General features: G+C 49.8%; 1 protein-coding gene and 1 pseudogene across 2 annotated transcripts; both read right to left on the reverse strand.

Moving 5' to 3' along the window:
* Positions 1–12,479: 12,479 nt before the first annotated feature.
* LOC103638691 (transcription factor MYB3R-2) lies at positions 12,480–19,318 on the reverse strand. Of its 2 annotated transcripts, none has more exons than XM_035962609.1 (4): positions 19,225–19,315; positions 18,641–19,089; positions 13,140–13,809; positions 12,480–13,065 (listed from the first exon to the last, which is right to left on the reverse strand). In XM_035962609.1, the coding sequence occupies exons 2-4, from the start codon at positions 19,034–19,036 to the stop codon at positions 12,926–12,928; spliced, it is 1,206 nt and encodes a 401-aa protein (XP_035818502.1). In that variant the 5' UTR covers positions 19,037–19,089; positions 19,225–19,315; the 3' UTR covers positions 12,480–12,925. The 2 variants fall into 2 exon arrangements, with proteins under 2 accessions (XP_035818502.1, XP_008659753.1); XM_008661531.4 differs by having other exon boundaries at positions 12,485–13,065; positions 18,641–19,092; positions 19,225–19,318.
* A 2,349-nt stretch (positions 19,319–21,667) lies between these two features.
* Positions 21,668–22,135, reverse strand: LOC103640088 (uncharacterized; annotated as a pseudogene).
* Positions 22,136–23,379: the final 1,244 nt, after the last annotated feature.

Raw genomic sequence — 23,379 nt, forward strand, 5'->3', positions numbered from 1 at the left:
CGCCGCATGCGGTCAGCGCGGCACTAGTGCAGGAGCAGACAATTGAGGGCGTGGTCAGGCAGTGCCCTGTTTACTATGTCTCCGAAGTACTGACACCGTCCAAGTGCAACATGACAGAGCTGGAGAAGATTGCCTACGCAGTCGTTATGTCTTCGCGTAAACTGCGCCACTACTTCGAAGCATTCAAGGTCCGAGTCACCTCAGACAGGGGACTCGGCGAATTATTCAGAAACCCGGAGGCATCAGTGAGGATTGTCAAGTGGGCAGCCAAACTATCCGGCTACCACATCAGCTTCGAGCCCAGGACAGCCATCAAGTCACAAGTCCTGGCAGACTTCGTCGTCGACTGGACTGGGCCAATAACACAACCAGACCCGTCCGCAGAGAAGGTTTGGACGATCCATTGCGACGGCGCATGGTGCCATGCGGGGGCAGGCGCCGCTGCAGTCATCACCTCACCAGCCGGGGTCAAGCACAGATATACAGCACGCCTCAGCTTCGCTCTGGAATCCGACAGATGCACAAATAATATAGCAGAATATGAAGCAGTCATCCTCGGCCTCCGCAAGCTAAGGGCCCTCGGAGTCACCACCTGCATCATCAAAACAGACTCCAAGGTAGTTGCCGGCCAGGTCGAGAAAGACTACGCAGCAAAGGACCCCGCACTTATGCAATACCTCGCGGCTATCCGAAGTCTCGAGAGACAATTCAAGGGATTCACCTTGCAGCATGTGGATAGGGCCAAGAATGAGGAGGCCGACGCATTGGCCAAGGCCGCCGCCAGGGGCGAGTCCTTGCCCTCCGACGTGTTCTTTCATATCATCGGCACGCCAGCCGTCCGGAGCCCCGAAGGGCTCCAAATAACTAATGACAGCGAGGGCCACCGCATAGTCAACCTAATCATGACCGAAGACTGGCGGGCACCAATAACCCTGTTCCTACAGGGGTACTATCATCCAACCAACATCAGCGAGGCCAAGCGCCTCAGACATCGAAGCCGGGACTTCGCACTGATTGAAGGCCAACTCTACAAGAAAGGGGTCAGTCAGCCAATGCTTAAGTGCGTCACCGAAACCGAAGGCATCCAGATCCTACGTGAAGTCCACAGCGGCACGTGCGGCTCACACGCAGGGCCAAGGGCCCTAGCTGCTAAGGTGATCCGCCAGGGCTTTTACTGGCCCGCAATGATCTGCGCCGCAAATCGGGTCACAAGGTCCTGCGAAGCCTGCCAGAAGTTTTCTCCTCGGTCAGGCAGCCCCTCGCAGTATACAAAGCTGATCGCCCACACATGGCCTCTCCAGCGCTGGGGCCTGGACATTGTCGGGCCCCTGCCCACCGCTCAGGGGAACCTTAAATTCGCCTTCGTCGCTGTCGAGTACTTCACCAAATGGATCGAGGCAAGGGCTGTTTCAACAATAACATCAAAAACTGCCCAGAAATTCTTTTGGCAAAACATTGTTTGCCGCTTCGGAGTACCGTCCGAACTAACAGTTGACAACGGCAAGCAGTTTGACAGCCAAGACTTCAAGGATTTTTGCTTCTCCATTGGCACCAAGCTTGCCTTCGCCTCAGTCTATCATCCGCAGTCCAACGGAGTTGTGGAACGCGCCAATGGGAAAATCTTCACAGCTGTCAAAAAGATGCTCCTCAATGAAAAAAAGGGCAGATGGACCGATTTGTTACCCGAGGCAGTCTGGGCACTAAACACGACTGAGTGCAGGGCGACCGGGTTTACTCCTTTCCGCCTTCTATACGGATCGGAGGCCATGACCCCACAAGAAATAAAGCATGGGTCCCCGCGAACAGTTCCGTCAGCCGTCCCAGACGTGGACGGGCCAACTTCAAAAGATCTCATCGACGGAGACCGAGTCTTCGCCTTACAGGCCCTAAACAAATACCAAGCCTAGACAAAAGCATGGCACGACCACTTAGTCATCCCGAGGGAATTCAGCGAAGGAGACCTCGTACTCGTCCGAACGGCTCGGACAGAGTCTAGGGGCAAGCTAGAGCCCAAGTGGGAGGGCCCCTTCATTGTCAAGACGAAAGCTTCCCCCAGCGCTTACAGGCTCGCGACGCCAAACGACGAAGACCTGGAGCACTCCTGGAATATTGACAACCTCCGCAAATTTTTTGTTTGACTCATCAGGGCCGATTCGCCCTTGTAATTCGTAAAAACAATTTTATTCTGGCCCGCACTCTTTTCCTCCCGGGGGGTGAGGTTTTTAACGAGGCGGAGCCATGTAATATACAAGTGAAAAATCCCCCACAAAAACAGGCGTCGAAAAAAGACCGCGACGACGGTCTTCGACATTCGACCAACACGAGGTCACCGTGAGGCTCAGCGCTAGCCACCCTCGCGTGCGACAAATCCGCGCAGAAGTCGCCTAAGGGTGCAGCCGGACTAGCACAACAAGTGCGAAAAAACCGAAGTCTACCGCGAAGACTATCCGCGCAAAAGTCGCCTAAGGGTGCAGCCGGACTAGCACAACAAGTGCGAAAAAACCGAAGTCTACCGCGAAGACTATCCACGCAGAAGTCGCCTAAGGGTGCAGCCGGACTAGCACAACAAGTGCGAAAAAAACCGAAGTCTACCGCGAAGACTATCCGCGCAGAAGTCGCCTAAGGGTGCAGCCGGACTAGCACAACAAGTGCGAAAAAACCGAAGTCTACCGCGAAGACTATCCGCGCAAAAGTCGCCTAAGGGTGCAGCCGGACTAGCACAACAAGTGCGAAAAAACCGAAGTCTACCGCGGAGACTATCCGCGCAGAAGTCGCCTAAGGGTGCAGCCGGACTAGCACAACAAGTGTGAAAAACCTCAGTCTACCGCGAAGACTATCCGTGCAGAAGCCGCCTAAGGGTGCAGCCGGACTAGCACAACAAAAGCAAAATCGACAACATCAAACTGTCCGCGCCAAGACCGACTATATGCGCACCAGCACAGCATAACAAAACACACCAGACCAAGTACATAACGCCTTCACAAGCATAGCCAAGTGTGCGGGGGCACACAACCTCATCATATAAGCCTTTACACATGTACAAGCGAGGGCACCACACTCTACATCGGCTCAACCTTAGGAATAATTCCCATCTCCCTATAATTAAATAACATTATCCTAAGCTCCTCACCCGCAAAAAGACTTCGCAATTCCCCTTCACCTGTACTTACGGCGGCTGGCAAAGACAACAGTTCCTGCCGGCCAGCCCTACTCACGCGAAGCCGACCTCCCTCCGCTTCACTCACTCTGCGCTTCGCAACCGCCCTTCGTCGCCGGCGCCCGGTACTAGGACCAGGCACATCTTCCGTGTCCGCAGCGTGCGGTGAAGCCTCCGCCGCAGCCACATCCAAGGCCGCAAAGTAGTCCAAGTCCTCCTCCTCCGACTCCTCAGTCCACTCAACCGAGCTCCCAGAGTCAGCAAAATCAGAAAACTCAGATGCAGAACCATCACATTTATTACCACCATCCACGGTCGAAGCCGCCAAAAATTTAGTAGTGGCGGTTGCGTGCGCAGGCCCAAAATCTTGAACCTGCGCAGCAACCAAAATTCAGCAACATATCCAAAATTCCCCAACTATCTACACCCACTACGCCACCTGCGAAGACCCAGCCGTTGCGGGAGCCTCCGCCGTTGCCTCCGCTGTCGCCTCCGCCGCCACCGTCGCAGGATCCTCAGCACTCAGTGCAGCGGCTGCGGGGGCATCTGGTGCGCCTTCCGCGGTCTCTAGGGAAGGTCTCCAATGGCCGCAGCAGCTGCGGGGCATCCGGAGCGCCTTCCGCGGTCTCCGGGGGCGGCTCCAGGGCGGCCCCGGACACGGCCTCCGCCGGGATTGGCTCCGGGTCAGGCAGCGCGCTGTTCAACGCCCCGAAGTCATCCACCCTCTCGCCACGCGCCGCCTAAGACACAGCACACAAATTCAGCAAAACCACACATAGCCCACATCCAGCAAACGCCAAACAAACGCCAAACGTTACCTGAGCCCTCGCCGTCTCGGCCCGCTCCCTAACCACCTCGCGACCGTGCGGACCCCACATCCGGTCGTAGATGGCTCCGGCGGAGTCCTTCACTATGGGGTCCTCAACCTTGTAGATATCTCGCTCAAAATCTTCATCGGCTTGGTCGAAGACCTCGAAGTGCCGGCACCCTTCGCGGGAGAGCGCGTTCATCGCCCCCTCGCAGGTGACCAGGGAGGCATACAACATAAACCCCTCCACGATAGTGGGGAGTGCCTGCAACTCCTCCTGCACCCACTCCAGGCAGCAAAGTCCGGGCTCTCGGTCCAGCACTTCGAAGTCACCGGTCCGCGCGCCTAGCTCATGGTATGAATCCATAAGCTGTTTGCGCGTCCGCTCTGCCTCCGCGCGCGACGCGGCCTCGGCCCTCTCCACGCGACTCTCCAGGGCGGTGAGCCGCTCCTGCAGCTGCTCGGCGCGCTCCCTGGCAAGATTGCCCTCTGCCCGCGCCAATTTGGCATCCGCCTGCGCAGCCTGCTCCTTGGCGAGGGCCTCGTTGGTCTCCCTCCTCTCCCCCGCCAGTTGGCGCCGGAGGTCAGTCTTCTCCCTCTCCAGTGCGGCCACCTTGTCCGCCAGCTTGCGGCACTTACTGTCGGCGGCTGATTTTTCACGGACGGCGTCAGCATGTTGCGTCCGAAGTCTCTCAACTTCGGCAGACACAACTGCCGTGAGCGCCCCCGACGCTGTGCGGTCGACGAAGTCAGCCGCTTGCAAAACACACGTAAGACCGCGGCCCCAGCAAAGCCGACATAAAAAAACACCGAAGTCTAGCTCAACGGACCTGACTTAGTGCCTCCTTCACCTCCTTCAGCCGGCGGGACACAGCGCCTGCCTCATCCCTGACAGCCGCGAGGGCCAACATCTCGCCTCCGGCGCTAAGAGCCCCGCCCTTCGCCTTCGGCACTATGATAGCCGTCGTGGTCGCCGCGGCAGGCGCAACTATAGCAAGTTGGCCTTCGTCCGACCCTGCGACGTATCAACGAATAAATAAATTAAAAAAAACGAGCCAACGACTTACCACCAAGATAGTCGTCCACACTAATATCGGTGGCGAAGTCGGCGACGCGCTTGCCAGCCGACGGCAACACTCGGGCAGCCTTCGCGGCCTCCGGCACTCTGCTGGACGGCGGCACAGCCTTCGTCGGTTTGGAACCACCAGCGCCTGCCGCTGCCTCCGGCGCCTTGCCAGATGCAGGGACGCCCGACTTCGCCGCCAGCGGCGGCTTGCCTCCGCCGGGGGCCGCAGCCTTCGCAGCCCCCCGCTGCCTCTTCGGCCTGGCTTCAACGAGCCTGACAACCGCCTGGCGCTTTTGTGCAGCTCCCTGGCGATCCTTGTCCATCACTGCCGACACAACAACAGCAATATTCCGCCCGTAAGGAAAAACTCTCCATTCACGAACCATGCGAGATGTAAAAAAGTCTTCGTCGGTCGCGCGGGGGATAGGAACATTCCTAGGCCACCAACCCCCGGTAACCCTCCGCATCCGCGCCGAAGACTCCCGGAGCTCGGGCGAAGACATCCTTCCCCCCGGGGCCGCGCATGTCCGCATCAACTCTCTAGCAAAACCATCGGAAACCCCAAGTCCTCCCATAGCAGTACCTAATTTCCTATTTTTAGAGGATGGGGCGGCCGCCGGCGCAGGGACGTCTCTAGTCTCCACCACCGGCTTCTTCCCACGACGGTCCACATCGTCTTGGCCGGGATAGCCGTCATACGGCAATTGATTCAATTCAAAAACCCTGTTCAAACGGTCATTCGACCCGCGGATATCCCAGCTGCGCTGGACCTCTGTCCTCGGCACGTAACGACCAACGAGCCACACCGCCCCATCCTCCGCCTCACGCACAAAGGCGGCCGGATCACGGTTTTGCAGATTCAGCGCGAAGGCAGGACTTCGCACCATCTTCCCACCATGGGAAGGCATCTGGCGAGGGCACACTTCGCCCAACGCCCAGCCATGCGCCAAGGGCTATACCCCGTACGCCACAAATTCTTCAACCAAATCGCGCCCACTGCTCAGGCCGGCGGCGCACCGAAAGGCCCCTTCGTCCGCATCATCCTCCGCCACCTCAAAGGGCGGGTATGCTGAGTAAAAATGAGAACACATCTCGGACACGGGGAGCCCCTCATGGTCTTCGACGGTACCCTCCGCGACGTAAAACCAAAATTCATTCCAGTTGCCCCACTTGTTGCGGGCGCAAGGAACCAACTCGACTACCTGCATCGTGGTCTTGCCGGTCTTCGGCGTAAACGTACAAGACCCAAACTGGGCAACTTTGTCTCCAATCATCCTCTTCTGCCAGTGCAGGCAATAGTACTTCACAAAGACTTCGACTGATGGTTGACCGTCGTACGAAGTCATCGCCCAGACATACTTCGACAGAGCCACCACGACATTCGGAGTCAGCTGATGTATCTGAACATTAAACCTGCGCAGGACTTCGCCAACAAAACGGTGCGCCGGCAGACGGAGACCAGCGGCGAAGAACGCCTCGAACACAACCAACTCGCCGTCCGGCTCGGGGACCTCCTCCGTCCCCGGGACACGAGCAACCCCGCTGCCAAAGTAACCCAGCCTCTGCATATCTTGCACGCGGACCGACGACATCCGCGACACGCCAAAATCCACAGAATCGTCGGCGCGCAACTCCTCCGCCACCAGAGTACTCGGCGTCCCCTCAGACCGGGCGTCGGACGGCGGCGAGGCGTCGGCCGGCGGCGTAGCGGCAGCGGAAGAAGAAGAGGTCGACATCGCTACGTACCGTCGACGGCGGCGGGCGGTCTGCTTCACTCGAGCCAGATCTCCGGCGAACAAGAGCACGGCGGGCAGACGAGCAGCAAGACGGTGGAAAAGGCGGCTAGGGTTTTCACGGATCGCGGAAAGTGAAGTTCAAAAAGCGCCGACCCCCGCCCCCTTTTATAGACAGGGCGCGGCTCTTCGAGAAACCCGCAATCCAACAGGGCGCGGCGCTTCGGGAAACCCGCAATCCAACAGTACGGTGTCAATCAACGGTCATGTCAAAAACCCCCGCGGAACCACTTCGAGCGAGGGCAGCGTCTCCGCCATCTAAGCGACGTCTTCGGCACCAGGTGACTTTATCGAACTAGTCCCTCGGAGGGCAAATGTTGGGGCGAAGGCAAAGACGCCACCCTTCGCTCGAGGCCTTCGCCGCAGTCGCTGGTCCGACGGAGACAAAGCGGGCAGGGACACCCTTCGCTTGATACGACACCAGACGAAGGTCGGCGATGCGGTCATCCCACCGTGCGGCCTCGTCCGGCTCAGAGGCCCACATGTGATCCGACCCATTGTAATGGGCCCTGCGTGGCCGCTGCGTGTTACGGGCCTAATTTGTAAAGGCATTCCTGTAATTAGAGTCTGTAACCCTGCTTTATGGGAATATTCTGGGGATAAACTAGGTGTCTGAGGGCACATGCGTCCTTAACACAAGGCGTTGGGCACTCAGATACCTATAAATACTCCCGCATAGTGCCCGTGAGAGGCCAGATTAACAAAGCTATTGCCTTCTAGCACGTAACCCTGTTAACGTCACTGTTCACCCTCGTTGGCCCCCTTGCGACTGAGAGCAAGTGCCAACAAATACTTACTCCTATTAGTCCTCTAGAACCATAGACCAATCCCACACACCAACACAAGTTTTTTGTGCGCACTTTATCCTTACTCATGCACATCCGAAAAGACTTTCCAGTCGATCATCCATCCCAAGGTTATTCTATAGATGGCCAAACGGGCGGCACGGCCCGACCCGGCACGAGCCTGACTAGGGCAGGCACGACAGGCCCGAGCACGCCAGGCCCGTTTACATAATCGGGTCGTGCCGGGCCGCCCGACGTGCTCGCCCCCAGGCCCAAGCACGACACAGAGAATTGTTAACCGTGCTGTGCCGGCCCAACAGCTCGGAAGCACGTTAGGGCTCGTGTCGGCTCGACAGCCCTAAAGCTATCTAGGTAAAACTCAGTACAGACCACAATGATGCATGTCCAACAGCAAAATCTAATACATATTTTACAGACCACAATAATAGAAATTAAATTACATGTCTAGCAGCAAAATATAACACATTACACAATCACAACACATAACACATTATTTAGTTTGAGTTGGTGCAATGGTTGTCTCGTTAAAAACCTATCTAGGTAAAACTCACACCTCGTGAGAAACCCTAGATAGGAAAAGAGTACAGCCCAGCTCAATAATTTCATTATTTCATCACTTAGTTCATCACAGACTTAAGTTACATGTCCAGAACCACATGAAATAAACCCACATTACATGTCCAGAATACCAGAACATACTAATCAATGAATAAATCTCTGAAGGACTCTTCCAGGATTTTATCTTCTGTTGTGTGCTGCATTCTTGCATCTGCTGCCTCCCAGTCCTTTAGCAAGGAAAGCATCTCCACCATTCCTGAGCCAAGTCGACGACGCCGCTCCTCAATGAGCCTACCTGCAAGACTAAATGCTGATTCTGAACTCACAGTAGAGACAGGAACTGAAATGATATCTTTAGCTAGGATTGAAAGTACTGGATAAGTAAGTTTGTGATCATGCCACCAATCTAGGAGATTGAATTCATCATCAAACTTCTGAACAGTGTCACTATCTAGATAAGCAGCTAGTTCAGAACCAAAAATACCAAGAGTGCTTGCTGCATGAAGCAAAGCACTAGCAGATGTCCTTCTTGAGAGTTCAGGAACCATCCCAGAACTGCTACTGGCACCAAAGGCACCCAGACCAGCACCCAGACCAGAACTGCTACCAATGCCATCTGCACCAAACACCAAATCCCAAGCATATTTGCTCTTACCTTCACCAGGGGTAGCATTTGAAGTCCTCTGCAACCTAACAGAGCCAAATTTGTCATCATATTTATTAAATAAATCAAATAAATCAGCCCTCACAGAAGTTAGATATCCAGAGTAATCAGAATGAGTCAGCTGAGACATGAGTGCAAGCACATTGTTGAAACCTCTCATTTTAGCTCTAGGGTCCAGTATAAATGCAAATGCATATAGCAAAGGAATTGTACCCCAATATTTTAAGAATTTGTCTTTCATTGGGACAACTATATGTCTAAGCAAATTATCATTCTCATACATGTTCATGTGCTTATTAATATGAAGAATGTGGTGCGACATTAAAGGTGATGTAGGATAGTACACACCAGACATCACAACAGTAGAATCATAAAACCTTTCAAGGAACTCTAATATTTTTTTAGCAACATACCAATGTGTTTCACTTAAAAGTGTAGTACCCTCTTCTCTAGGGTGATAGTGGGTCTGGATAAACACAGAGAATGTGCTCTTGTAAGGTATAAGATGTTTGAGCATAAGGTAGGTAGAGTTCCATCTCACTTCCATATCTAAACCAAACTTACGAGGTCTTACTCCCATAGCAACACAAAAACTTTTGTATGCAGCAATCCTTTGGTTTGAGGAGTTCAAAAAAGAGATGGTAGTTCTAAAATCTTCAAGATAAGGTTTCAGTTCCACAAATGTGGCATGCACGGCAAGGTTAATGATATGGCATGCACATCGTTGATGCAATAATAAAGGACCAACATAAGCAGATAGCAAAGGTGTAAGATGGTCCATTGCCTTAGTGTTAGCAGATGCATTATCCAAGGTAATGGAAAAACCTTTTCAGTCAATTCATATTCATTAACAACAGCATGAATCCTCTCTGCAATGTTGTTGCCAGAGTGGGAACAATCAATGAGACACATAGCAAGAATCCTTTTTTCTAACTGCCAATCAGAGTTAACAAAATGTGCAACAACAGACAAATAATCTTCTTTAGCATTGCCACTCCAAATATCAGAAGTTAAAGCAACAGAAGTAACATACTTCAATTTTTCACCAACTATAGCATGTCGTTCTTTAAAGTACTTTTCCATATCTCTAGTTGTAGTTTGTCTAGAAACGTTGCAACGCCTAGGATTATGGGCAGTTTTAATGTAATCATTAAATGCATCACAATCAGCAAAGCATAATGGAAGGTCCAACCTAGCAATCAAACGACATAACTGAACACGTGCAACTTCAGCACTATATTCCCAACGAAAAACAGTACCATCAGCATTATATCTAAGCATAGATTGGTTCCCAGTTCGGCCATGGAGTCGTTTACATTTGTCCCTATGCCGAGACAAATGACCAGTGCCAATGGTAGAACGGGCAGCAAGTTCTTTCTTGCAAAAATGACACCTTGCTCCTACTCTAACCTGAACACCATTTTCAGTGGCGAAAATCTTATCAATGTCCTCCAAGACATCGGATGTGGATTTCCTCTTTCTACCTGTGCTTGCCGTAGTGGAGGCAGTAGCATCTGGGAGAGCCTCGCCCTCGGCAGCGACATTGTCGTCGCCAAGGTTTATGGTAGGGTTAGGGGTAGGGCCAATGGAACCAAAGAGATCCTCCAGACCATCGTGCACGTCATCCACATCGTCTGGGGTTTGACCCATCAACACCAAATCATGATTAATGGAGGTAGGATCATACCTATGCTCCATCGCCGGCACCTAGTCCCTCACGGCCACGACCTCGACCTGCAAAGAAGCAAAGACATAAGGGGTTAGGGGGGATTAGGGTTAAAGAAGCAAAAACAGAGGGGGTTAGGGTTTAGGGTTTAGCGAGTTCATACCTTAGCCGAAGGCCGGAGCACCAGTTCCGTCGGCGATAGAGAAGATCCAGCGACAGCAGATCCAGAGACACATAGATAGAGCCAGATAGAAGAACAGAGAGACTATGAGCACAAGCGCACGATATAGATGGCCAAACAGGGAGAGGAGGTGTGAAGCTTTACCTTACCAGATCAGATCTAGAGCTGGAAGCAGATCCGCAGACCATCGGTGATGGAGAAGACATAGGAGAGGCAGATCCAAAGATCCAGTACACCGGAGTCCATAGCAGAGGGGGAAGCGCTAGGGAATGGGGATACAGGATATTGTTACCGACGACGTGCCGAGGATGGGGCATCTAGGAAGCACGGTGCGCGACGACCGACGCCTCGACGTCGACAGAACTGGGTGCGAGGCAGCGGACGACGGGGCGAGGCGGCGAGCCGGTTAGGCGGTGAGCACCGCGAGGGAACCGAGGGGAGACCGGGCGGAACCGAGGCGAGCACCGCGAGGGAACCGAGGCGACCACCGCGAGGGAAGGGAACCGACGGCCGGCGAGGCGAGCACCGCGAGGGAACCGACGGGGCGAGGGCGGAGCGGAGAGAACGAGACGAGTGCGCAACTGGGGGCGGGTGTGCGTATGCGGTTAGGTTAGGGTTAGGGTTAGGGAAATAGGAAATGCCGATCGGGCCTATCTGGCCGGCCGTTTTAAACGGGTCGTGTCGGGCCGGCACGACGTGCCTTGGTCGCGGCCCAAGCCCGACACGAGCGTAGTGTCGGGTCGGCACTAGCCCGAATGCCATCGTGCCGTGCCGGGCCTCGGGCCGGCCCAACTAACCCGGCCCATCTGGCCATCTCTGGGTTATTCTAGGCCAAACACACTTAACATATTGGTTCTTTCGAGATATGGTTCGAAAAAAGATGCACCTTGTGGTATAAGTACTCATTAATTTTATTAAGTCTTGATCCAGGATATCACCATCCACTGAAAATCATGATATCACAATTCATCCCTCTTATAATACCGACGAGGCAACCCCAAACCATGAATTACCCCTCTTGGCCATGTCTATGTGTCTAGTGTCATCATATGCAAAATTATATGACCACTTCGGGCTCACATGTGTCATGCACCATATAACCAAACCTTTAGCCTAAACACGCGCCGTGAAACCACGAGGGTTAGCTCTGATATCATTTGTAACACCCTGTTCACTACCGGACCAGCGCTACTTACTCCTGGCAGCCCTCTAGGACCATAGACCATCCCCCAGACCAACACGAGTTACGCACCCGAAAAGATTATTCGATCGGTCATCCATTCCAAGATTGCTCTAGACCAAGCACGCTTAACCTAGATATTCTTTCGAGATAGGCTTCTGAAAAAAGATACACCTTGTTAATATATCGATTAATTTTATTAAGCCTTGGACTAGGATATTACCATCAACTGAGGTCAGGATATCACATAAAGTCAAGGGGGGGAACGGACTTACTCCTAGGCCAACCCCTTTTAATTAAACATCACAAAGAATGCATAAAGAATGAAGGGAAATAAAGCAATAGTAGCAAAGGTGGGTCATAAAACAATGTTGAGAGTTGATATATCTAGTTCTGTCAATGTCCACCCTGAAAACCAGTGCCTCCAATCTGAGAACCAGGCACTTGCCCTGCCCAGATGCCCTAGACTGATAAGCAACAGCCGCTGCTGCTGTAGTGCTTGTCTGGGTAGTTGCTTGACCAACCTGAAACCACGCCCCAATGTCCTAGTAGCAATTAAAGAGCACGGAAAGCCGGAAAGGGCAGCTGGTGAGGCAGTGATTATGTCCCGATAAATCACATCACATCAAAGAACGAAATTTCAGTTCAGATGGTCGCAGCACATCAAAATAAATGAATATGAAGTTCAAGCACTCAAGGTATGTCTTTATACACAAACTGCCTGAAACAACACAAGGCTCTGTGACCTTAACAAAATGCTAGGAAGACAAGAGTATCTAATCATGGTTGTCGCACTGACCCTGATTGTGCAACGGAGAACTGCTGCTCACGGACCTGGGCTTGCGACACAGATCAAACCATTGGCCTCCATCAATCAGGCTTAGGCTCCTGACAGTAAAGATGTGAATGGTCCTTCGAATTATCATTCAAGAAACTTGCTTCTAGTTGTGTACCATTCAAGAAACTTGCTTCTAGTTGTGTACCATTCAAGAAACTTGCTTCTAGTGCTATATCATTCAAGATACTTGCTTCTGGTGGTGTACCATTCAAGATACTTGCTTCTGTTGGTTCAAAAAACTTGTTTCTGGTGGTGTGTCATTGAAGAAACTTGCCCCTAGCTCTGTATCAGGGACCCCAGGATCAAAAAAACTAGCAACTTGATAATACTGGCTAACATCATCTGAACCTATAATCAAACAAAAGTAAGCCTTAGCAAATTAAAGGGATTGTGATGATAGAAGGGCATTTATGCACACTTACCTAAAGATAAGTTTGCAGCTTGAATATCAGTATTCGGAGAGCTTTCATGTTCAGAGTAGCCAAAAGAATGAATCATAGGGTATACCATTGGAATCAGTGTTTCAAAAGATATTTCAGACATTGTGGGGAGCAGGCCAGTGGTTTGCGATGAAATGGTTTCTGTAGATTGAATGGAGCTATGAATCTGTTGTTCGACAGAAGCCGAAACACATTGAAGCAACCAGTCATTACTTAGGGTAGAGCTGGAACTTTGGACTGAAGGGAGCTCGACTGGATAACCACTGGCAATGGCACTACCAGTAGGCACCGACTCACTCCTTGCCAATACATAGTTCAAATCAGTGGAACAATAGGTTTCCTTAGTCTCACCAGAAATTTTCAGACTACCAATAGATGCACGGCGTTTCAAAGGTTTTGTTGGAACCACTAGATCCTTATGATAGTCAAGGTGCTGAAATAAGATTTTGACATCCATAAGATCATGAATCTCAATCTCTCTTATCCGTTTCTTGCCATGTGACAATCCAGGAGTTTCACAGTTCATGTCTTGTTGCGGTTGCTTAACCTGAGAAAGCACATGTTCCGGATAGATAGGCAAACCCTGTTTCTCAGTCTTCTTTATTCTGGTATTCCAAAAGTTTTTTATTTCATTATCTGTGCGACCAGGCAACTGAAATAAACACAATACGTTAATGTCCAGCAATACCAAATTCAATTAGTAAAAATGATTTCCAGATTTAAGGAAAAAATATTGTGAGTGAAGGTTAAAAAAATATTTTAACAAGAAATGCCTTCAAAAGACAAGTAATAGAAACAACACAGATGAAATCAGAATTCAGAACAGTCAAAAGTAGCATCAAAATTCAACATCTACTAGCCATGGAATATTTATATAAAGTGACTATTATCCACGTTGAACTATAAAATTCAACATCTACTACCATACATGCACCATCAACAGTTCCCCTTCCATATACATCATCATGGCCATTTTGGAACAACTGCAGAGAAGCAGCATTTGTGCAGGGTTTGGCTAGTTCTTGTTCTTAACTATTTTTGAACCAATTTTCTTACCCTCATCTAGATCTTATTTTGTTCATGAGGTGGTGGGTAGAACAGACCCAAGATCTTTGTGGTCCACACATATCCCCAATGTGTGATGGACACCTCAAACACGGTTACACGGTGTCATCATTCCCCAAAGCCAGGTATGGTGACCTTAAGTCTGTCACCTCAGTGCACTAAACCACAAGGACCATGAGAACGCTCATGGACATTTTTTTTAGTGTCAAACAGGAAAGACGATTATCAGCATCAAGTGAAAAGTACATGTTAACTACCTGATGATGAATGTGTCTAGATTTTGCGTTATGAGGACTTTGGGGCCAGACTTTTGCAATTTTTTGTTTCGGCCCTCTGCTGGTGCTAGTGGAGGGATCCTGGTGTCTTGGAAGAGTCATGTGGGTTTTCGGGGTAATGGCCAAGTGGACAATCATAGAGTCTCGGTGGAATTCTGTCCGGAGAATGGTCACCCATGGTGACTGACCTGTGTTTACGGGCCTCAAGGAAACCAGGAAAAAAAATCAGTTTTTGCAATCGCTGCGAGATGTTCGGGCTCACTGCAGTGGGCCTTGGCTTGTTCTGGCAATTTCAATCTCATCTTGAATGAGGAAGATAAGAATAATCCCAATCTAGACCGTGCCATGATGGGGAGGTTAAGAAAATGGGCTGATGATATGGTTCTTAAGGAGGTTCCTCTCGTTGGTCGCAAATTCACTTGGTCGAATGGTCCGGACAACCCTACCCTTGTGTCCTGGGTTCGACTCCCCGTGGGAGCGAATTTCAGGCTGTGGTTAAAAAAATCCCCTCGTCTGTCCCATGCCAAAGCATAGGTCTAAGGCTCAGCCCCGGTCGTGGTCGTTCTCACATGGGCTTCGATGCCGTTGTGTATGGGTGGGGCAGAGGTTCGGGGGTTTTCTCGACCTGTGTGAGAAGGTCTTCTTCTTAATTCAATGCCCGGGGGCTGTCTTACCCCTCGCAGGTCGAGTTTTTGAAGTTGGACAGGGTTTTCTGCTCTGCCTCTTGGGAGGACCGTTTCCCTGATTGTTTGTTACAGAGTTCTGCTTCCAGCGACTCCGACCACTGTCCACTGTTGTTTGGGCTTCATGACTTTAATAGAGGAAAGGGGAGATTTCACTTTAAGGCCTTTTGGACCAAGATGGAGGGTTTCCATGAGGTGGTGTCTCAGGCCTGGGAATCTGTCCCAGCTGGCCGATGTCCTCTCATCACCTTTTCAAAAAAATTGACAACAACATCGAGATGTTTGCAGAGCTGGAATGAGAAGAAAATTGAGGATGTTAGAATTCAGCTTGAAATGGCAAGATATCTTTTACACCATTTGGAGTTGGCTCAAGATATTCGTGTTTTATCCCCTGCTGAAGTTTGGCTCAGGAATTCTCTCAAGAAACATTCTCTAGCCTTATCTTCTCTTTCAAGGACTATGGCACTGTTGAGATCAAGAATTGCGTGGCTAAAAGATGGAGATGCTAATACCTCCTTATTTCATGCCCAAGCAAGATTTAGAAAGAGAAAAAAAAATTATATCAGCTTTCATTGATGGGGAGGGATGCCTCCTGACTGCTCATGAGGATAAGGTTGCTGCTTTTTTGAATTTTATGAGGGGTTGCTTGGTTCTGCTGAAGGCAGAGAGGTTACAGTGGACCTTGATCCGCTTGGAGTCCCATATGATTTGAATGCTTGGATGCTCCTTTTTCAGATAATGAAGTATTGGAAACAATCAAAACCCTCCTGTCTGACAAATCCCCTGGTCCTGATGGATTCACTGGTAGGTTCAGTAAAGCTTGTTGGCCCATCATTAAGGCAGACCTTTTGGCAGCATTATCTTGTGTTTGGGCCCGAAAGTTTAGGAACATGGGTTTTCTTAATTCAGCCTACATTGCTTTGCTGCCAAAAGTGCAGAATGCTTCCCATGTCAAGGATTTTTGTCCTATCAGTCGTGTGCATAGCTTTGCCAAGATTGTGACCAAGTTGTTAGCTAATAGGTTGGAAAGTCGGCTACAGTTTATGGTCTCCCCCCAATCAGACTGTCTTCATAAAAAAACGGTTCATACTTGACAACTTCATGCTAGTTCAACAGACGGCCAGATTCCTGCACCAACAGCGAGAGACCCGTATCCTCTTCAAATTAGACATTTCCAAGGCGTTCGACTCTGTCTCTTGGGCCTTCCTTCTCCAAGTTTTGAGGAAACTGGGTTTTGGTCAGATCTGGTGTGACATAATTAGTGGGTTGTTGACAACCTCTTCGACGAAAATTCTCATAAATGGGTTGCCAGATGAGGGCATCAGACATCTAAGGGGCTCTTTATTCTTGTCATGGACACGCTGAACTCAAAAATTCAGAGAGCTTCGTTGGAGGGGTTGCTGCGACCCCTATCGTCACGATCTCTCCAGCACAGGATTTCTTTGTATGCTGATGACGTCGTTATGTTTCTAAGGCCTGTTGCTTTTGATATTAATCTGGTCCTGGATATCATCAGGCTGTTTGGTAGGGCGGTAGGGTGGTAGGACCTCAAGCTTAAAGACAAATGTACAAAACAGTAGTGTATATCCTATTCGTTGTGGTGATGAGGACTTGAATTGTGTGCGGAATCTACTCCCTTGCCCCATCTCGGAGTTCCCATGTAAGAATCTTGGGCTACCACTCTCGGTGCGAAAGCTTTCAAGGGCGCATTTTCAAACTATAGTGGATCGGGTGGCTAGTCATCTGCCCGTTTGGAAGGCAGAGTTGATGACAAAGGCTGGAAGAGCTACATATGTGCAGTTTGTGATGAAAGCAAAAATGATTTATGCTTCTTTGGCGTTAGATCTCCTAGCTTGGGCCATTAAGGCGATTGACAAGTTACGAAAGGGGTTCCTTTGGAGAGGAAGGAAGGAAGCCAACGTAGGTCATTGTCTTCTAGCTTGGTCGAAGGTTACTAGGCCCAAAGATTTGGGTGGTCTTGGGATCAGTGACCTCTGGAATCTTAGCTGGGCTTTACAAGCACAATGGCCTTGGTTACAAAAACTGATCATTGCAGACCATGGTCTTCTATCCCCATTCGTGTGTGCCCGGAGGTGCAAGTGCAATCTCTTGTGGGAGTGGCAGTTGTGACACAGCTTGGGGATGGTTCTAACACCCTTGTTTGGAAAGATCGTTGGTTGAATGGCACTTGTATCCAAGACTTTGCACCTGCGTTGTTAGGGTTGGTCCCTAGACGTCTGATTGATTCCTTAACGGTCCAAGATGCTCTCCCAGGTTTTCAATGGATGACAGGTTTGAGAGGTGCGCTTTCCAATAAGAGTTATTGCTGAGTTTCTTGACCTCTGTGAAGCTTTAGAATGCAAGGTGCTGCAGCCCGGGGTACAAGACCAACATTTCTGGAAGTTTGCTGCATTAGGTTCCTTTTCTACAGGTTCAGCTTATAGGGCTCTCTTTCAAGGAGCAGTAGAGTTTGGACAGGCTGAAAGGGTATGGAAGTCCTGGGCCCCTAGAAAGTGCAAATTTTTTTATTTGGTTAGTTGAGCACGACAGATGTTGGACAGCTGATCGACTCGCCAAGCGAGGTCTCGACCATCTGGAGCGGTGCTTGTTGTGTGATCAAGATGCTTAATCAATCAATCATTTGCTTGTTGGGTGCTTCTTTCCCAAACAATTCTGGTTTGAGCTCTTGAAGCTTGGATGCTAGCAAGTAGCAAGGTCTCTGTCCTCAACAGGAAGACCATTCCTTCGAGACATGGTGGATGAGTAGCAGCTCTAGAGTGATTGAGGCAGCAAGGAAAGACTTCAACTCTTTAGTTACTTTAGCAGCCTGGATTATCTGGAAGCATAGGAACATGTGTGTGTTTGATGGTTGCAGTCCGAGTCTGGTTGTGGCCCTTCGGGCAGCAAGGGAGGAAGTTGTCCTTTGGTCTCTAACAGAGATAAAAAAGCTTTGTCTTTCCTTCGGATAGATGAGCTCCTGCTCTAGCTGTGTGGCGGAGCTTTAGGCCTAGCTAGTGCTAAGGTGTCTGTAGAGTTCTTTGCTATGTGTGTGCGTGTGTTTTTTTCCTGTACTCTAAATTCTGGCCTCCGTAAGGAGGTTTTCTTGTAACTGGTTCATTTTGGACCTCTTTTTTCCCCTTCTCAATATATTTGATGTGCAGTTCGATTCCAGAAAAAAAATCTGTAATACAAACATAACGAGTGATCTTTTGAGCACATTGAACCAACTGGAACATGCAAAAGGAGAGAAGCGTAAATTTCTACGTCTAGCATGTCTGTTGTCTGAATATTTTAGTATGTGGCAAATACAAGCAATATTTGGGGAAATCAACATAATTCTATGAGATGGATTCGCATAGCAGATCAGTTCCAGGATGCAGGGAGCACATTCCCACTACACCCAAGAAGCATGTAGGAAGTAAGCACGAAACTGCAGGAGAACGGCAAGCGCAGCACTTACTCGCGAGGCTATCTTGGCCCACTTGGGGCCCCACTTGAGGTAAAACTTCAAAATCTTGTCGATCTCCTCATTGTCGAAAGACCCTTTCTTGAGATCGGGCCTGAGGTGGTTGGTCCAGCGGAGGCGGCAGCTCTTGCCACAGCGATTGAGCCCGGAGTTGCGCTGCACCTTGTTCCATTTCCCCTCGCCGTGTGCCTCGACATAATTTTTGAGAAGCTTATCTTCATCGGGACTCCAGGGGCCCTTCTTCAGCTGGGGCGCGCCGCTGGGTTTTTCGCTGGCGGTCTCCCCGTCTTGGTCGTCGGGCGAGACGTACCCCGTCTTGGCCTCATCCTCCAGTAGAGGGTTCTCGCCCACCTTCAAGTTCAACACTTCCCCCGCCTCCACCACCGTCATTTTGAACTTCGACGAAAACTGGATTGTCCTCAAAAAGCTGGAGATCCTCAAATCTACTGCAAGGAATTAAGCGAACCGATACAATCAAATAAAGTCTAGTAATCTGATCAGGAGGTGAGTCTTAATCTAATCCAATCAAATAAAGTCTAATAATCTGATCAGGAGGTGAGTCTTAATCGAGGTCAAACCTCGGTGGGCAGGGGAGGGAAGGACCGCGGCGGTGGCGGAGGCCGAGAGGGTGGGGGCAGCGTTTGGACTTTGGAGATTACGGCGGGTGGACTGCTCCCCTTTTTAGGCCATGTTCGGTTACTAGTGGTTTAAGGGGATTAAAGAGGATTAAATTTTCTCCTATTCAATTTAGAATAGGAGGGGATTTAATCATCTTCAATCCCCTCCAATCCTCTAGAAACCGAATAAGCCCTTATGAGGGCGGACTTACGTGACTGTTGTCGGCTGGGAGTTCTCGTGCCGACAACCCGGTAAGCGGCCCACTCGTAACTCGTCCGACGACGGCACGGCCCACAGCTTACCCGTCCACATTAGCCTAAACGACATGCGGCCCAGCGCAAAAGAAATAAGGGAGACGCGAACACCAACAGGGATCGAAACAGTAACCTCCTTGTGAACGTAAATAAATAAGTCACCCTTCTACCAACAAGGTTGCTGTGATCTTTTGTTATAAGTAGTTAAGTACTAGAAAATTAAAGCGCCCGACCAGTCATATATACACAGTCATGTATATACATGATCTTGTGAAATCATATAGTGCATTCAACAAAAGCCGTTTATATATCACTAAAGTGCAAATCTGAGATGAAAGAGGTGCCTCATGGGCTGAACTATAACGCGGGACCAGATTAATGCGAGCAGCAACATACATTTATATACATACTAGTGTGTTGATCGTGCGTTGCGACGGCTTACAACAATACCCATGTAAATTATCCACCAAAAATTTTTAAGGTTTTTTATTTATTGTATCCGCTCTCTGTATAATATTTTTTGATTTGGCTAACTGATGTTATTATTTACTCCATCCAATATGTATTGATACAACACGGCCAATAAAGTGAGCGATTAGAAGAGGTTTCACAACGACTGACTGAACGAACATATATTATAAAATGATATAATTCCACCATACAGAGACCAAATAAGAGAAAATTTGTGAGTTCAAGTTTCTAAAATAAGTCACATGAATTCAAACTTATAAAAAAGATATATCAAAATATGGAGTGATTGCTAAAGTCAAGCATCAATGAAAACTGGATGCGCTCCATATAAATTATGCTACTTCGTAACAATTACTAACATTTAAAACCAACAAATAACTTTCCATTTTATTGTTAGTATGACAAATCATTGTTGCTCCATCCAATTCAGCAACTTCAAACACCATGGAGTCCATTGCGCTAATGTGGTCTCAAAAATGACCTAATACTTACAAGAGCCAAGAACGTTGTGTCATGCTTGGGTTGTAGCCTCGGCCCGTAGTGCTGGTCCGACTCGACACGATTATATATTTTTTATTTTACAAAAAACGTATATACATATATATATAATTTATATTCAATATTAAAAACATTTCAGCACGATGTTCTACTGGTTAGATAGCTTTACCCTGTGTCTCCCTCCCTTCTTCCATCAGGGCATGGGTTCAAACCCCACCTCCTTAACATTTTACGTTGATTTAATCAAATGAGTCGACGTCTCAGCATGATGTTATATTGGTTAGACAGCTTTATCCTGTGTCTCCCACCCTTCTTCCATCAGGGCATGAGTTCGAACCCACCTAACGGCTGGCCCGACACAGTTAGCAGGCCAGCATGACGTGCCTAGGCCAAAGTTGTGGCCCACGGGCGTCTGGCCAGTGTCGGGCCGCTGTTTGGCCATCTATAGTCGTGCAGCGGATTAATTTGAAATAATTGTGAATGGTTATTTGTAAAAAGATAACGCGAGATGACTGTTGCAACTGGTGTTTTATCTATAGTATAGATATAGATAGCACATGCATGTCTTGGGCAGCAAAGGATGTTTGTTACTTCTTTTTATTTGTCGCGTTAAGTACATAAACAACACGGTTTTGCAACCTTTCAGTTTAAACAGAGAAGGTCTAAGCCGTCCATACAAGGACAGTGCCCAGTCGGCAACTGATCACACCGTTGTCTGCATGATATCTAACACGCAGAGAACAAGTCACAGACGATAAGGGAGGAAAGGCCAGACGCTGGAGCGTACTTCGCTGCAAACTGCGATAGCAAAAGATACCCGTCGCTCTCTCCACCACTAAGCCGCTTTGGTAGCACTAAAAAGGGAGGACGAATATAGTTGTAGGCATATAGTGCAATCTCTACTACTCTATATGCCTGTAGTGTAGGCGTGCACACCATCCTGTTCTGCCTCCGACACCTCTCGTCCGCGCTCCGTCAATCACGTAGTCTCTGCCACCCGACCGCTCCATCCGCAGCGCCCACACCACCGTCCGCCGCCAAATCCGGATCTCGTCTCCATCATCCACGCCTCCTTCCCCGCCCGCCCGATACCCGCCAAGCTCCCTCTACGCGCATGCCTCCTCCTCGGCCCAGATCCCGCCGCCAGCGCCCGAAACCCTAGCCGCCGTATTGGACCACCTCAAGCCCCACACCGTCGGCACCTTCCTCCCCCTCGTGCGTGAAACGACGACGAGCGAAAGCCTAACGCGCTCGTCGCGGTGGCCACGCTAGCGGCGCAGACGGCGACGATCCTCCCGACCACCGGGGGAGCGGCTCGAGCCACCATGCTTATCCCGACGATCCCGGCCGCGGCTGCGGGGGCGCAGAGGAGGTTCGCGGCTCCGGCCAGCACGGCCTCCCTGAACAGCTCGACGGCAAACTCCCGGAACTGGAGTCGCGAGAGCTCTGCCTCGTCCTCTAGCCCAGCGGCGCGGAGCGCGGCGTCGACTCAGACGCGGGGCGACGGCGAGGGCACCCAGCGCCGGACCAGCGGGACGGACGCGCTGAGCTCCGAGTGAAGGTGTGCGGCAATGTCGCCGAGCTGGTACCGGCGGACGCCCGGGAAGCGGCGCTGCGCGTCGGCGAGGCACCGGTCGAAGGTCACCATCTCTCCGACTCACCTCTCTGTCCTCTCCAGGACACGGCCCCCGGCCTCAGCCCCGGTGGCGGCGCGCTGCCCCACCGGCCCCCGGCGCGAGCAGGCGCAGCGCGGCCCCCACCGCTCGGTGCAGGTGCTGGATCCGTAGCGGCGGCGGCCATGGACAAGAGGATGCTCGGCAGCCATGGACGATATAGCACTTCGTCCGCCAGTTTGTATAGAGTTCGCTACACTTGTGATTTCATTAACCAAAGATCTTCTCGCGCCCGAGCAGGACACCATGGATGCAAGCGGTTGGTGGTACGGGAACGTCCGCAGGCCGAACCCAGTCATGTCACAGGCGGCGTCCATATTCGGTAAGCGCCATAAATGATACTGCCCTGCTCCTGCAATCTATATGTGAATTGAATATAACCTCATTCAACACATGATTATGATTGTATGAACTTTCTGTTGACTCTGTTATATGTGAATTGAATATAACCTCATTCAAATTTGAACCAAAATGTAATAAATGTATAGAAAGTTACATCAAATTTGAATGTGTTGGGGCCTGGTTACTATTGTCAGTTCGTAGATGAAGAGATGGTACAAAACTGAATCTAGACTGCTGGTACAAAACTGAAACTAGGCTGTCGACACAAACTTAGAATGTGTTGCGACCTGCATTGAGTTTAACCTATATATCTTTTGTAGCACAGTGCATGGACATAGCCATGGCTAATGCAAATTATATTAAGAACTTAGAATGTGTTGGGACCTGCATTGAGTTTATCCTATATAATTATGTGCTTTAACAAAATAAAAGTAGACATTTTTTCTTCTTTTCGAACATATGGTAACATTTTCTAATTATTAAGTTACTCAAACTTCTGCAAAAGAGAGAAAACTAAAGGATCAATTTTAACATAAGAAACCTTTTGGGACCTTTAATTAGGAAAAGGCTTAAGCTAATTTGACCAGCCAATGTACATCATTATTTCAGGCTTGCTGCAATGGTAAGAGCTGTCTCACTGAGTTACCAGGTCGCGGATTCGAATTAGCCTTCTAGATTTATGGGGAAAGGCTTGACTTGATTTTCGAAGTAGCCTTCTAGATTTATGGGGAAAGGCTTGACTTGATTAATTCTTTCCACAGACCTGCCTGATTTTGGAAGTCTTACTCATATTTCTTAAGCACGAGCCCGATTTTGAAAGTCTCACTCATATTTTTAAGCACGGAGAGTCCAATGGATCCCCGAGTGTGCATCAGGT

Source organism: Zea mays, chromosome 9 (assembly GCF_902167145.1).
Source record: "Zea mays cultivar B73 chromosome 9, Zm-B73-REFERENCE-NAM-5.0, whole genome shotgun sequence".
NCBI classification, from domain to species: Eukaryota; Viridiplantae; Streptophyta; class Magnoliopsida; order Poales; family Poaceae; genus Zea; species Zea mays.